Source organism: Megachile rotundata, chromosome 13 (assembly GCF_050947335.1).
Source record: "Megachile rotundata isolate GNS110a chromosome 13, iyMegRotu1, whole genome shotgun sequence".
NCBI lineage: Eukaryota > Metazoa > Arthropoda > Insecta > Hymenoptera > Megachilidae > Megachile > Megachile rotundata.
This window is the reverse complement of record NC_134995.1, coordinates 14,574,084-14,589,528: the sequence shown is the minus strand read 5'-3', so window position 1 is coordinate 14,589,528 and position 15,445 is coordinate 14,574,084. Positions and strand designations below refer to the sequence as shown.

Genomic DNA, 15,445 nt, shown 5'->3' with positions numbered 1-15,445 from the left:
TATGTGCTTTATCGAATCTCTCGTACCGGCTGTTTCTTCCGCCTCGAACATCCGAACCGATGTTCTGCCGAACGACTTACTTTCAATGTACCATCACCCTATCATCGATACCGTTCTTGTGTTTTAAACTCAAAAATATCATAATTAAAGAGAAGGACCACTTCGATCACCCAGAAGTGTATTGTCAAGATCATTTTGTACAGGACATTTTGTATTTGTCGATTTCATGCTTTTCAAAGCTTGTCAAGTATAGACAGAAGCTTGATTAAACGTTCGAGATATTTACGAACGCTACAACTTTTATAATTAAACATCGCAATACGATTCGTACGTCATTTATCCGCGACGATCGTATTTTACGGTTTCGACCGCGCCAGAACGTATCGCTTGTTTATGCGACAGTGACACGAATATTTTTTCCCTTGATAATACTGCCAAAAATCGTGATATACTGCCGGTTATCCGGAACCATAAATTCCGAGGTATCGTATTAGAATTCCCGTTTCGCCTAGCTATTTCTATTCCGTCCGCTTGGCGGGGATATTTATGTCAAGTATTTCGTATTTCCTTAGCTCTCGAATCTTTCCTCTAATCGATACGAAAGTTCGAAATCGCGAGGCTAAATCTGTCAACGAGAAGACAATGCGACGAAACTGTTCGTATCGGTAAGCGAAGTTTTCCAAATCGTTATTGGTTCAACGTTGAACTATCTAGAATATTTACTACTCGACAGTTTGAACATATTATAATTACCGTGCTATAACTATGTTATGAAATTTCAAAGCGCCCAGACTCGTATTGTATCGGCGAACAAAAGCTATCGTCATATATACATATTTTAACAAGTACACGATTCTTCCTGAACGAAACGCGAGGTTCATTCGCGTTAACCGAGAAAGGTCGTTTCATTTCGCGTTCTCTTTGCGTCTGCCTCAATTAACTCGGGCAATTAATTAAAAATCCTTCAGACACTGGCGACGGTCCAACATCCGTTCGTCACTGTGACTCGATGAAACAATGGGCACAACCTACGTAACCGAACGATGCTGCCATTCGATATAATGCGTCTCCGAATACATTTTCCTAATTAAAAATCTCTTTGTCTTTGTCCGGTGTCTCCGAGAGATCGATGTTTAAAATTATCGAATATTTACGCGATAAATCCGCGCCGAATAAATAGCCGACAAGAGCGACTTGACAGAAACCCTCGTAATTATCTGGGAATACCGTTTAATTCGTTCCGCAACGATGATGCAAGCAAAGTTTCGCAACTGCTTCGATTTCTGCATTCAAGGTAGTTGCTGATGTTCATAAGTTTCAACGCTATTATACAAACAATGTATTCAGAGCAATGCGCTGCATTAGCATGTCCATGGTGAGTTGGTACTTTGCAATACACGCGCAGACACGTAAATTCCCATTGGCGTTTTAACGTTTCCATTGAAATCCAACCGTCGTTTGTTTCCATTTGTATAAATAGCAGACGCGAAATCGTTGTTCCGGCATACTTTCAATAATCTCGATCCATAAAAGTTAAAACGGCCTTTCAATCCCGACGCACACGTGTTCCGATTAAAATTATAGCGCCGCCATGCGCTATAGTTTAGCGATTATGTCCTGTAACTCTATTACGGTATATTAATATGTTTTACGCTGCCGTTTAATAATTGTAATATGCTATAACGGCATTATGAAGCATCAATAACGGTAACGTGATTATTTCCCTTATGATTTGGTCGACGAGTTAATTACCTTAATTTGCAACGCTCCGTCGTCGATTTTAAAAGGGTTAATTGTAAGTTTTCTATAGAACGGGGGACAAATGATATAAAGGCGAATTTACGTAATTAGCGAAACGAGTAGTACAATTAGAAAAAAAGTGAAGAGAGCGCAAACGAGACGAGGCGCATCGAGGACGTTCGCCGGAAAACCACCATCGGTAGGGACAACGGATCCACCGTTCGAAAAGTTTTTCAACGCGACCGATTTACCAGGAAACAAACACGACCGAATGAAAAAAAAAAAAACTAGAGAGATTTGAACAAAGAGCGAAAAGATGAAAAAGGACAAACACATGTCGCGCGTTCGCGGTATCGTGCCATTGTCAATCCTGATGTATTGTCCTGTCAGGACGTAGTCAGCGACACTGACATGACCCAGATGGAATCGAGGGCTCTTTACAGAATAATCGCGAAAAACGCGTCCACCTGTGTATTGTACGTATTAAACGAATAACTCTCGAATCGACCGCGACGTCGTGCTCGGATGTCGAGTGCTTGTAAAATTACCCACCTATAAACGTGTTTTCGAAGGTAGCTCAGCAATTTCAAAAGCACCGATTCGATACTCCATTGTCCCTGAACGATTGAAAATTCCCAGAATCGGTGTCCTGTCCATATTTGCGTTAAAAAACAACCTCTCGTGTTATCCGAAACTCCTCCGATACGACGTGCAACGTTTCACGGTATTACGGACCTCGATTCATATCAACTATTATTTTAACGATAGGTCTCGTAGGGTCGTCCGAATTTGCCGAAAGGGCTTGGTTTACTGGCGATAATTCCAACGTTATCGATAGCGCGATAACAAGCGTCGATTCGAAAGGGCTAACGAAGGGCCAGAAGCGCATCTTGGATGGATGTCGCGTGGAAATTGGAATCGACTTTCCTGAAAATTTACCGCAAACTACAGATTAGGAAAATTGAAACCGCATCGCATTGGTACGAACTGGAGCATCGTATCGTTCCTGAAATATCACTCCCTCGTTAAATGGAACCGAACCTCCTCTGGATATCTCGTTACCGAGCTTCGGTTCTCACTGATTTCTAACTCGTCTTCCGGTAATCCCTTCACCTAACTCTTCGTCGACGAAAATTTTCGTTCCACCGGGAAATTTCCAATCCCTGCTATAAATAATCTTGCTCGAATTTTACCCGAGAAGATAGGCTATAATACTGGCTACACTGACCGCCGATGTGGGTAGCACCGAGGTAGTTACCGAACCGTTCCGATATTCCTCGGAGGATCGCTCGATCCGAATCGATAAAACTTATTAGACGAAATGCCGAAAATCGTCTAGGAAAGACTCGCGCGGCATTTCCGCAAGAACCTCGTTCAAGCAGAAAACTCGAGACATAATAACACCGGCGATCCTCTCGAGAATAAAGATGTATTCTTAAGCGGAAGCTTTCGTCTGGTAATCGCATCCGTACCACCGAGTTAAAGAAAATCCGATTATGAGTCTTGACTAATGATCATCAGGAAGAGCTTTCGTTATACGTCTTTCAGAAAATTCCATCTCAAGATTGGCTCTTCGAAATACCTTGTACCGGATAATTAAAAATAATCGAACATTCCTTCCCGATTCAACGTATCTAATAGCCCCGGTATCGAGCCCGATTTAATTACAGTTCACGTTCCCGAACGTTCCAAGCAAATCGTATTTGCGGAACGTTCCAATTTTCGAATAAAGTTTTCTGTATTAATGGCCGTATCTCCCGTGGTGGTGGAGCGGTAACAGCGGATTGGATACGCGAAAATTTGCCCCTTACGCTTACTTTTTTAGCAGGGTTTATTGTTCGATCCGAAACACGTGTCGTGTGTTTTCCCTGCATGAATGTATGGTAACGCGGAACGTTGCTTCGATGGCAATTTCCTGAAGCATTTCCCCAAAAATAAACGCATTAAATCGCGAAGCGGTTTTGGAAATAACGAGGCGCGTCACGGCCAAACGGTCAAATGAAGGCTATTTTTCGCGTTCGTAACGGTAGAACGTGCCTCCATTATCGCTCATTGTTCCCCGATCGAGAGAACGCGGCAGGTAACCGGTTGCCGGGTAGTTTGGAAAGTTTGCAGAATCGTGGCGTGAAAATAATCACGCGTCGAGAAGAGATTATTCGTTAGTGTCATTATCGGGGACGATTACGAGACCGCGGACAACCGGTGAACAATGGTTCTCGTTGATCAAACGGTTACGTATCATCGAGCAAGTCTAATTAGCCTGATTGCAGTCGACAAAATAGCGACTAGTATACACGATCGACGGCATCAGCTTCGTTATATAATTGCTCTATTTCCTATTGACATTCCGAATCACCAGAGACATCGGGGCGGCTGTTAAATAGTAACGCTTTGCTTTGTCCTCTAATTAATAGATCGCTCGACAAGCGTTAGCAAATTATTACTTTTCTCTTTACATATGATTTTTCCAACTTGCCAGATATCAAAGCCGAGTAATTTCCTTGCCACGCAATCGTAATTGATGCGGTCTGATTCCACGCGCGGTTCGGACGATCGATCATTCGGAGGATTATTTATCCTCGGCAGAATTGTTTACCGTATATCGATCGATTCATCTGGAGCATACTATCGTTCGAATCGAACCGGTTAAAGTTTACCGAAAGAGTTCTTCCGCGTATAAAAACTCTCGCCCTTCATCGAAGGTGTTTACGAAGAGGTCCTACCTTGTCCCTGATTTCTTGTCGCATCTTCTCTCGCTCCTCTTCCATTTTACGGTGCTTCTCCTTCCTTCGCTCCTCAGCCTCCCTGATGGCTTCTTGCCTTTCTCTTTCGGCCTCCTCCTCCTTCTCCTTGTCATCGTCGTCTCCGCCTTCGCCACCTACGGCTCCTGTCGAACAAAAGAAACGATTTTTTTAATAAAAATTCTGCTCCTAAAGTTATATTTCAATCAAGCTGTTCAACCGTCGATCAATCGCGAGAGGCTGTTTGATCAACAGTTAGGTTCTGTTTCATTCCAGTTATACTCGTTATGTACAAACTTCTGGCGGGTATAATAGAGCACGATAAACCAACGGTTTACCCTTGGAAGCAAACATTGTAAATCAGCCTGATAGCTAGGATGCTATACCCCGGTAGTTTATACGCTATTGCAGAGGAACGTCAAGTTTCCAGGGAAAATTATTTCGCCATAGAGAAGTCTCGATCGATTGTCGTGACAGATAGGAAAGTTTCTTCCTAACTAACGTGCATCCAGCTCGCTATATCTACTCGGAGTGTATGCGGGATCAGCTGCTATTATACCAGCCACTTTGAACATCGTTCGAAAGTTGTTCTTTCCTCGATTGACGAACGACGGAACGATATCGATATCCTTTATGTTCAAATTAATTCTTTATGAACTCGAGAGCACGTTAACTAACTTTCGCGTTTATTGCTTTTTATCGATTCGCCACGCTCTTCTATCGTTAACGACGCATTCTTTTTTACGCTTTTATCGATTGAAAATCATTACTTGGTCCAAATAAATTATTAAAAATTAAACGAAGCAGGCAACGAAAAATATCTGGCAGACTGCTCTTTTTAATTTTCGTTGATTGCACGTCGACGGAATTGCAATATTCTTGATTCGGCGTTGGTCAAGTCACGTTTAGGATCCGGTAGAAAAATATTGAAGCAAAGAACGAGGAAGGTACCAGAGTGGATTTCGGGCTTCTTTCGAAATTAATTCGATTTGAGTCCCTCTTGGAGCAGTCATTCCGCCTTCGTAGACGTTCATAATTGAATTCACGTTCGGTAACCGTAACGGAGAGATGGAAAGTAAAAAAAAATGGAGAGAGAAAATCGGTCGCCTTTCATTCGTAAAGCCACGGATGGAAATACCAGGAGCTTTGGTCCGGTCTTAACGAAGTTTTATTAGTTTACCGAAAGATTACGCGGATTCGTGAACAGTTCCTTGGCCATTACTCGTCCAACGAGGGAAATCCACGGCAAGCGTTCCTTCCGTAAGGAAAAATCGTGTTTACAGCGGAAACATGGCTGCCCTGTTCGCTTTTTCTCTCCCGTAACGCGATACTCTCCTTCGCCATGTAAAAATAAGAAAGTTGTTTGCGAATCCGTTAGCTCCGGATACTTTCAACTTCCCTCGGTTCGACCTGCCACCGGATGCTGGAGAATTAATGGTAAACAGCTGGAGAAGGGAGAATTTGTCTTTTGTAATGCTCTTTTCAGGCATGCAAATATTCGCGACGGGAGTTCGCGATCGCGAGAACAGATTCGACGAGCCGAGACGAAGACGAACGACCGTTTCGCGTTGATAATCCGCGTGCACGCGAATTTTTAACGCCTCGGCGCGAAACGGTGTCTCCGGTACGTCGTACATTTGTCATGAGAAACGTGTACGGTGCACGACGACCTGTCGCCCGATTTCAACAGCTAGTTAACAAGGTTTTAACTCGAGCAACTTTCCTACGTTTATAACGAATATTACCGACGATTATATCGCGCAAAAGTTGCCGGTCTATCTTTATTGCAAGCTACTTTACTGCGCGGTACTCGATACGGCTATACGCGCTAACGCGTTTACCGGCACAGTAGAAATAGCGGTGTTTGGTCAGACGCGGGATAAAGTAGACTTTAATAGACCATTAACTCTCGTCCGTGGTCAACTCTCCCTAACTCTCTCGACGGAAAGAACCCCTTTCGCGAAAGAAGTTCCGTAAATCTTTCGACGGCGAAGAGGAATTCGACGATATTAGGGTGCAGCGAAACGTCGCGTGTCAACGCGTAAGTTAAATATCGAATTATTCAGTGCGGGACGATTGTCGTGGAATGCTCGCGGCATCGCGTAAAAGTGGTTACGCTTCAAAGTAAGAATTCCAGCGTGTATAATGTTGGCAATATCGAGAGGACGCAGACGGACTTGGTCGAAGGGAAGCGAAAGGGATTCGTCTTTCTTGGTGTCTGGCGGAGAATGATGTGCCAGGACCTCCGGGCTCGAGGAAATTAATACTACTTCTGTCCCGGCGCCGTCTACCATTTTCCTTTTCTTTCCTCGTCCCATCTATTTGCACTGTTTCCCGCCACCATTGGTTTCCGCGTGCTGGAAAGGTACTTTGAAGTCCGAGCCAGCGACTATGTTCATTCTCTGTCTCTTCCCCTCTCTTCTCTGTTTATTTTTCGACCTGCATGTATCCTCTCGCCTTTTGTTTCCTTTCCGTAAACGAAACGAAAATTTCGTGGCGAATGGTTTCCGATTTCGTTTCGTTCCTTGTATTATCGATAAACGTAAAAGTAATAGGACAGATTGGTAGGAAAATGCAATCGTTATCCGATAGAGGTTTCAGCGGGGTTTTTCGCGGCAATCAGGGCGTTAAGAGATTCGTTAACCGAGAGAAGCCGGTTACGTAATTGACCCAGAGCACTTAATAACTCGCACATCCCCCGTCCTTTTTCTTTCTTTCCTCGTTCCGTTGTTCCCCATTTTCATGTAAGTTCAGCCACGTGCTCTGTTCAATTAATTAATTATGCCGGCTGGTTCTCAACGCTACGCCACTTAATCGTTCCCTTCCGCTTAGCGAGCTCGCGTTTAAGTTTCGTTATCTTCTCGTTTATGCAGCGTACGCGGTGCATTTACATTATTACACCGTTCTTATCTTATCGTTTTTGTTTGATTCCGTCTCTTTACCCTGTGCTGTTCGAACAAAAAAATTCGTTCCCAAGGGGAAATCTACTTATCTCTTTGCTCGTTCGGTCGCACGTTCATTCATCCTACCCAGTTTAATTAAATTCACTTATTTTGTCCTGGAATCGAGCTCTCTCTCTTCCACCCTCTTTCCTTTGAACGGCTCTTTCGTCTCGAACGTTTGTCTGGCCCAGTTATAAACCATGTAATAACTATAATAAACGATGAAATTGATTTTGAGGAAAAACAGATTAGTCCAAAGTCGAAAATTCGAGCAGGTTAGTTTACGAGAGAAGAATTTTCGAGTGGAAAGGATCAAATTTGCCAAAGGCAGTGATCTCGGTGGAGGGCAGGGACAAAAGATTTCGGCGCGGTTATTTTATCGGGTCGATTTACGAGAAGTTTGCCGCCTCGTTCCACGCGTCGGATCGTCGTCCGTTGGATGGCGATCGCGCAACAAGAACGACCATAATAGCGAACGAGGACAATTGTCGTCCCGGTGCAAATGGAGCGACCAAGGAGAAGCATAGTCATTTGCAGCGACATTTTCGCGGCTCCGGGTCGTTTCACGTTTCGCGCCATAGCCCCGAGATCGTCCACTAGACGCGGACCCCCGGTTATCTACATTTTTATCGAAATTATCGATCGCGGAACTTTGTACCTCGTAAAAGTATCACCCTACCCATTAGTTAAATGGATTGCACGTTTTCGAAGCAGCCGCACGCCTTTTATGCAGGCTCTTCTCGACCGAACACGATACGCAGCTAATTATGTTTAAGAGCTTTCGCGATACGCGAAATATGTTCACATTATTTCGACGAATCGTCGATGCCGGGGTCGAGTGCGACTTTCACCGGAGCAACAAAATTGTCGAAGCGTTATTAACAATGTTGAGAATTTTCATGTTGAGAAAAGGATTCATTAATTTTTCCGACGCGGACCGAATGACCGAAACAAAAAATCTTGCCACGAAATTACTCTTTTTGCGCCGCGGATTTCAATACTCGCCGCGATGATTTAAAAACGACACACGCGATGAAGTCATCCACGGTTTCTGGTCGATATTTCGAGCGGAGGCCCGTCCTTTTTTTCCTGTCTTTGCATGTAGGCCAAGAGTCCGCTACGTCGCAGCAGCTGCCGTTTTGTTCTCGCGAATCCGCGCCTCGGATCATTACGCGAAACGACGCAGTCGCTAAATCCGGCCTACGACGAATTTTTTTTCTTTAATAATTCACGCGATCCCTCCGAGTTGCCGCATCGCGCTCGTTGCTCCTGATAATTTCAATATTTTCCTCCGAGCGCACGCGTTACTCCAATTAACGCGCTCGTTCGTTTAGCCGGGAATCACGCCACGCATTAAATTTCCACGCGTACAATTAGTAGGAGTCGCGGTCTCTCCCGACTTTTCCGAGACGTAAGCTCGCGTTTCCCCCCGGTAATTCCGTGTCTTGCGAAAAAAATGACCCAGTTTCGAACCGACAGAGGAACGTCACAGACGTACAACGGAGTTTCAATCTCGGGAATATAAACAAAAGAGTAAGAGAACGATAGGGAGGCTTTCGAAAAGGGACTTTGACGAGGAAAATGGAAAACCGCTGCTCGCGATCTCTGTAAAGTCGCCATTGTTTTTTGTTCGCCATCCAGACGACAACGACTATGTCGTCGACGGCGACGACGAAGTGTGGATACTCGAGGATAAATTCAGCGATGTTTTCTCAGTGAATACCGGCGTAACGGTGGGAGCAAGTAGAAAGAAGGCGAAGCATAAAGCGTGGCAAGAGCAAAGGAAACAACGCTGGCCTCGATAGTCATCGGTAATCATCCCATGCGGCGGTAGAATGAAAGCAAACGAAAAAGCAATCTTCATCTAACGTTTCTCCATTCTTTGCTCTCTGTCTCAGTCGGCTGACAGAAATTCCGTTTATCATCGATTCTTTTCACGCGCTGCGGGGGTTACTAATCAACCGACCAATTCACTTTATATATCTATCGATATTTTACGGCTCCGACGAAAAATTGCCTCGTTCCCCTCGCGGGAATCGCGCCATTCTTTTATAATCGCAATAATAGTCAGCGAAGAAAGCGTCTTCTTTGTGATTCTCGTAAAAATGTAGGGGAGAACGAACATCCGAGAAAGTGTAAATGTAGAAAACGCTCTTCCACCAACTTTCTTACCAACTGTTCGTAACCATTATTCATGGAAGACTGTTGAACGACTCAAGATTTTACGGCAAAGCTCGTGTAGAATTTTTAAAATATTCAAACTTTTATCCTCCGACGCGTTCCAACTTCCTTCTCGTTAATTGATTAAAAAATTCATTAAAGTCAGAACCAGGCGAGCTTAGGATTTTAACCCTAGTTCGGTAATTAAGAATTTAGTCCATTAAGACTTCTTATAGAATCGTAACGACACTGTCCGTCAATGAAGAATAAAATTCGAGAAGAAAACCGCAAATTCGACTACGCGTTTAGAGAAACTTTGAACCCTCCTAAATGAAAACAGCCAACAATAACGTGGAAACTGCGAAAACACGACGAGTCGTGTCGCGTTTCCAACCAGTCAGTTTTTTCAATTCAAAGCTGAAAATCGCCGGAAAGCCGTGTGCTGCAACGCGAAACTTTCATCGGTGGAAAATGATGAAAAAAAAAGTTATTCCGAACTCGGTGCGGTTTACACGGAATCTCGTGCGTTAACGAAAAAGTTGTTACCAGTAGACCATTGCAGCTTCCCTTTTGTTTTCCACGACACGATCCTTTCGAATCAAACATTCGAAAATCTAGAAACCTTCCAGTTACATGTTTTTTCTCGGCACATCGAAGAACGGAATTCTCCGCTAATCGTTCGAATATATCGTTATAAAACAATCGAGGAAAAAATACTTTGCTCATTGTCCAGGAAAAAGTGTTCGATTTAATTACACGGCGAAGGTAATTCGCGAGAGCAAAGACAAAGTTACAAACTCGGCGATAGTCAGAATCGCGGAACGCGCAAAAATTGCACAGTCGATTATTTAACGAAATAAATTTTAATTACGACGAGAAAGAATACGCGCGCACGTACTTTACTCTCCGAAGCGCACCGCGTTAGGAATTTCATTCGTTCAATTAATGTAACCGTGTAATTAATAAATCCAGTACGTACGGTTTGACGTATATATCTTTTAAACATCGTGTTCGCTGCAATTTTCTTTAATTAAATTCCAGTCAATTTCGAGGTTCGGCTAATCAACGTTAAATAACGTTGCTCGGTCGAATCGAGAAAATCACAATTGGAATTCCATCGTTGGACAAAGCGATCGACTATTACAATTTATCGTAGAAAAAGCTATCGTATGTCGCGTTTCAAGTTCTCGTAATAACCGTGATCGATGTAAAAACCGTAAGGGAAATTATGAGTTCCGACCGTGAAGAAAAGAGAGGAGAAAGGGAGTAAATTAGTAGGTCGAAGAGTAATTCATGGTTGTCAGTCACGAAAGTTGAGGCCAGATATAAGGGAGAGAGAAGAAGAATTGAATCGAATTTAGGATTCAGGAGGAGCCAATTTCGCCGGCTACCAATCATTTCGGTAAACACACGAGAACTAGATGCTAACGAGGATAGGAATATTGGATGGCTTCGGAGCGGTACATGTTAAATTACATGTTACAAGCGTTACCGCTAGATATCACTGTTTTAATGGATACGTTAACCCACGCACCGCTTCTGTTTCCAACTTCTAAGCGTTCCCAACTATTATAATCCGAAATTGTAGCTCTCGAAAAGTCGGCTATTCGAAGCATCCATTTGCCTATAATCCGGTAGTCTTCTTCGACGACAGACATCGAGCATCGTTTAATTAAACGAGACGATTCGACGAATAATCCGTTCGTATCCGAAGGCGACATTTCGATACGCGTCTAATAACCGTTGTCTCGCGTTGCGCCAACGATCGTCGAACAGTTTCGAGTCGTTTCGACTAGGGAATCGTGACGGGAATCAACAACTGTAGCTTCCTTCTAAATTCTCGAAACACCTTGGAATCCCATTTCAATTAACACGCGACAAACTCGATTGCATTTTTGAAATCCCATCGAGCTCGTCGTTTCGAAGTTACATCGCGTCGCAAACTTGGCCCCGCCTTCGGTGACAATTTACCAGGCCAAGCTAGAAATTGCGAACAAGACGAATCCGCCCGGCGCGTAGGCGAAAATCAAATTTGCGACCGTAGTTCCGCATCGATTCTTCCTTCTAACTCGTATCTCGCTGTTTCTCCGCCGATTCGTTGCAACGTTCGCTCGCTCGCGAATAATCCTCTCGTTTTCTCGGTCCGGCCAAGCCCTTCATCGAGACCGAAAACAAGAACGCGTCGGGCGAAAGAATCGATCGCTGTCTCGCAAACGATGTCTGGGATTCCTTTGAAATCGGCGTAAACTCGTTTCCCCGTCATCAGGTGCATCGCCTCGCTTGGCGATGATTGGACGGCATTACCAAGTCTGCTTCAATCTTTCTATCCAGATTCGCCCGTACGGATCTTTTTCGTGCTCGTTAACTGGCCGTCTATCCATTCCACGCAACGGTTAACATCGTAAAATTTAGTTAAAATGCAGATTCGACGAACGAGCTCGATAACGCGTTGCTCGTTCGCTCGATATCGAAACTCGTGTCGCGACAATACAAGACGCGGAATTGCCACGCGTGGAATTGCTGGGCGTGGAGCGACAGCGATCGATCCTGTTTTCACGGCCAGAAGCTTCCGAATCCTTTTACGATCGACGATGCGATTACCGTCGCGCGCGGTTCAAGATTTTTTCGAAACCGACAAATTTCGGGGTTGACGCCGGAAAACATCGAGGAAGCAATTTCAGGGGAACTCGGCATGTTTGCTAAACAAACAGAAACGTTGCGGCACGCGTATTCTCTTTTGACCCGTGGAAAGCTGATTTCGATTCGTGGACGCGGAAGATTTTTCATAGCGGTTCGTTTCGGCCGGAGAACGACGCGTTTGTCGAACTTTTTTTTTGCTTATTAATGTTAACTCGTTAGTTTTTCCCAACGGGAACAAAACCCGGATATTATGCTTCTCTCCCTGGCGACGATCGATTTTCGATTAACGGACAGTTGTTTTTTTTATCTTCCGCGCGTAATCCCGAAATCCCGATCGACGAAAACTGTGCTCGGAGGAGGCAGATTTGCATCGAAATCGGATCTCGCGGTTCAAGGAAATCGGACTTCCCTTCCGGCTCGAATTCCCGTTCCTAGTGGAATTACGCTACTTCTTCTTGTTCTTACCGAGCTCGGCCAGATAAGACGCGAAACCGAATCGAGAAGCGAGCTTGGCGAGAGGAGGAAGGACGAAAGTTCGAGGAAAACTCGCGCCACGGGGCAGGAACAAATTGTCCAGACGTTTTTCCGTTCATGCATAAAACATCGGTTTCGCTGTCCGACATTAACGCAAACAGACGTGCGACCGGGCGCGAGGGAACCACGGTACGTCCGCTACTGTCGTATCAATCTTGCTAACACATCGACTGCTACGTATCCGACAAGACTCGTGGATTATTAACGACGGAGCATCGAAGTATACGAAAATCTGAAATAAACGATCTAACACGCGTGTTCGACAGCGAATCGTATCGATTGTCTTCGGGCGGACAGAGACGGTGGAATAATCAGCAGGGGATTATCATTATCTGCATTGTCTTAAATGACTGGATCGTAATCGCTAATCGATAGCTGGACGAAGCGAGCATAATCTGACATTCACGTGACACGTTTACAAGGTTACGTCCGACTAACAAGCGTATGGTTGCCATAAGCTCGAGTCAAGTAGTCTTGATTAAGCCACTCTGACATAATTAATCGCATCTCCTTGAATTTGCTGTTAAACCTATCGATCTTGCCACGGGTTCTCCACGGATCATTCGTTAATGCACGTTTAATGGAATTCGCGTTCGAAACGTATCGTATCGGTGTTGAAACGAACATTTTATTTGTCGGTAAACTCCGACGCGAAAAGAAAACGAGGTAATTGTTTAAAGTTCGATGTTCGTTACGTAAATTTGGGGAAAGTCGTAGAACGGAGGCGGGCAGGAGTTCATCGAGACGAGAATCCTCGCTCGCAAGGTCTACAAACTCCTTCGGAACAAGAGGTCGCACGAAGGGGATGAACCTTTAACATCGACCAAATACGAGTCTCCGTCTTCTCCCATTTACCGTTAAGTTGGTGCCACGAGTGGCTCGTAATTAGCCGTGGAAACACAGTTAGAAAACAGAGGCGTCCCGAAGTTGCTCGTATTCGCGACACGTCCTAGAATTAGTCCTATTGATTTCTGTCGGCCGCGATAACTTCGTTCAGACGGAAACGCGGGAAGAGATGATACTTGTGTCTCGACAGGAGAGAACCGAGCTGCGGACTCGCTTTGCCTGTCACAATAGCTGGGTAATTTCTCTTCCCATTTCCGTGTTCCCTGTCTCTTCCTTCGTTTCTGTCGTCACCGTGAGTGAGCAACTTGTTTCCAGTTACTCTCGCGAAATTGCCAAGTCGTGGCCTGGCTTTTCTCGCTACGACGCCAAGCTGGATCGTTTTCAACTGATTAACGGCTACTTCGTGCCAATCAACGTTGCTCTCCTTCGTCCTGATTGCCAGCCAACCAAAGAGAAGATCAACTGTCTCGTTTTCTTTTCGTATACGAGCAAAGTCTTGTAATTTTGCAAACGATATTGGAGAATCAATAATCCGTGTTATTCTAGTTTCTTATTTTTCAGTAATTTGCATCGAAGGTTAACTCGCGATTCTTCGGAGGAAGAGGTTAGATCGGAGCTCTCAGCTCGTTAAGCACGAGACCCTCAAGATTTTCGGTTCGGTATTCGCTAAAGTCTCGAATCACGAGCTCTGTTTAACGGGAACGAGTGTACACGATACGTTCAAGCGGACCAGCTATCAGCGAAAGAGACCACGACACGTTTCACGACCTTGTCACGAATAGAGCTCGAGGGTGCGAGCTCAAAGTACGAGTAGGTCAAGCATCTGGCTGACCAACGTGAAGGATATGCTGTTCGCGAAGAAGCCAACACTCGAGACTCGGCACCGTGGAAGGCATTTTTCTCAGCCGCCTCGTTTGCCGCGTTCCTTTGTCAGACGCGTTCGTTTGGTTAAACGGATCCGCCCGACGTTACAGGCTGCTCCAAAGTAGATCGCTCGGAATTCCCCTTGTGTTTTCAACGGGTTAAAGCGATGTTTTTTCAGTCGTCTTTTCGGTATTTGTACTTGTCGCTAAAAGATTCCTCCGACATTCGTGGACTCGGAAGAATACATTCACGGAAGTTGATTTTTACGGAGCGCCTTCCTAAGAGCAGAGCCTTTTCTAAAGACTCTGCTGACCTAATGGGGCGAGAGTCGTCTCAGTTTTTCAGAAAGAAACTTTTCAAATCCACCTTCGTTCTATATTTAAATCGTAAATCTAACGAGGACTGGGCACAAACGCAACTTAATGGCGTTCGTTCTTCCCTCAATTTATTTATCGGATTCGCGATTAACGGGCACCTCGCAAAGGGTAATTACGAAACAGTGTCCGTCTTCTATTCACTCAGGAATAAACGAACGCTAACCGAGCTTCAATGTTTTATTAACGAGAGCTAATAAAGTTATCGAGTAACCAGCTTAACTCTCAAGTTCTGCGGGATTCTTTTTCTTCACGCGAGTTTCGACTATTATCGTTCTCTCGATCCGTGTATTCCCTACAGTATTCTGCTCCGAGAAAACAGATCTCTGTTTTTCTGTACACTCGCGTCACATACGGCTAGCCAATTACAGCTGCAATATTAATGCGACCGAAGAAAGATTATAAATAGAATGGAACCTGAAATTAGCAATAAAAATACGAGCGCGATATTGTGGGACAAGAGGTTAATATGTTATCGCTTTATTAAAAGCACGATCCTCGCAACAGACAGAGGGTAAAGCGAAATACGAGCTTGTCGGACAACTTTACCGAAGAGTCTCATTTTTCTCTATTTATTTTCCGCGACTCTACCAACGCACCGGAA

The 15,445-nt window shown here is 44.6% G+C and overlaps 1 protein-coding gene across 4 annotated transcripts in view; it reads right to left on the bottom strand.

Annotated features, from left to right (window-relative positions):
- The window catches only part of cpx (synaptic transmission protein complexin), a 171,374-nt gene that overhangs the window by 18,877 nt on the left and 137,052 nt on the right, over positions 1-15,445 (bottom strand). For all 4 annotated transcript variants that reach the window (XM_076539321.1, XM_076539322.1, XM_012288539.2 and 1 more), the window contains one exon: positions 4,464-4,627. In XM_076539321.1, the coding sequence (XP_076395436.1) occupies positions 4,464-4,627 (164 nt within the window). The remainder of the gene's footprint in view (positions 1-4,463; positions 4,628-15,445) is intronic.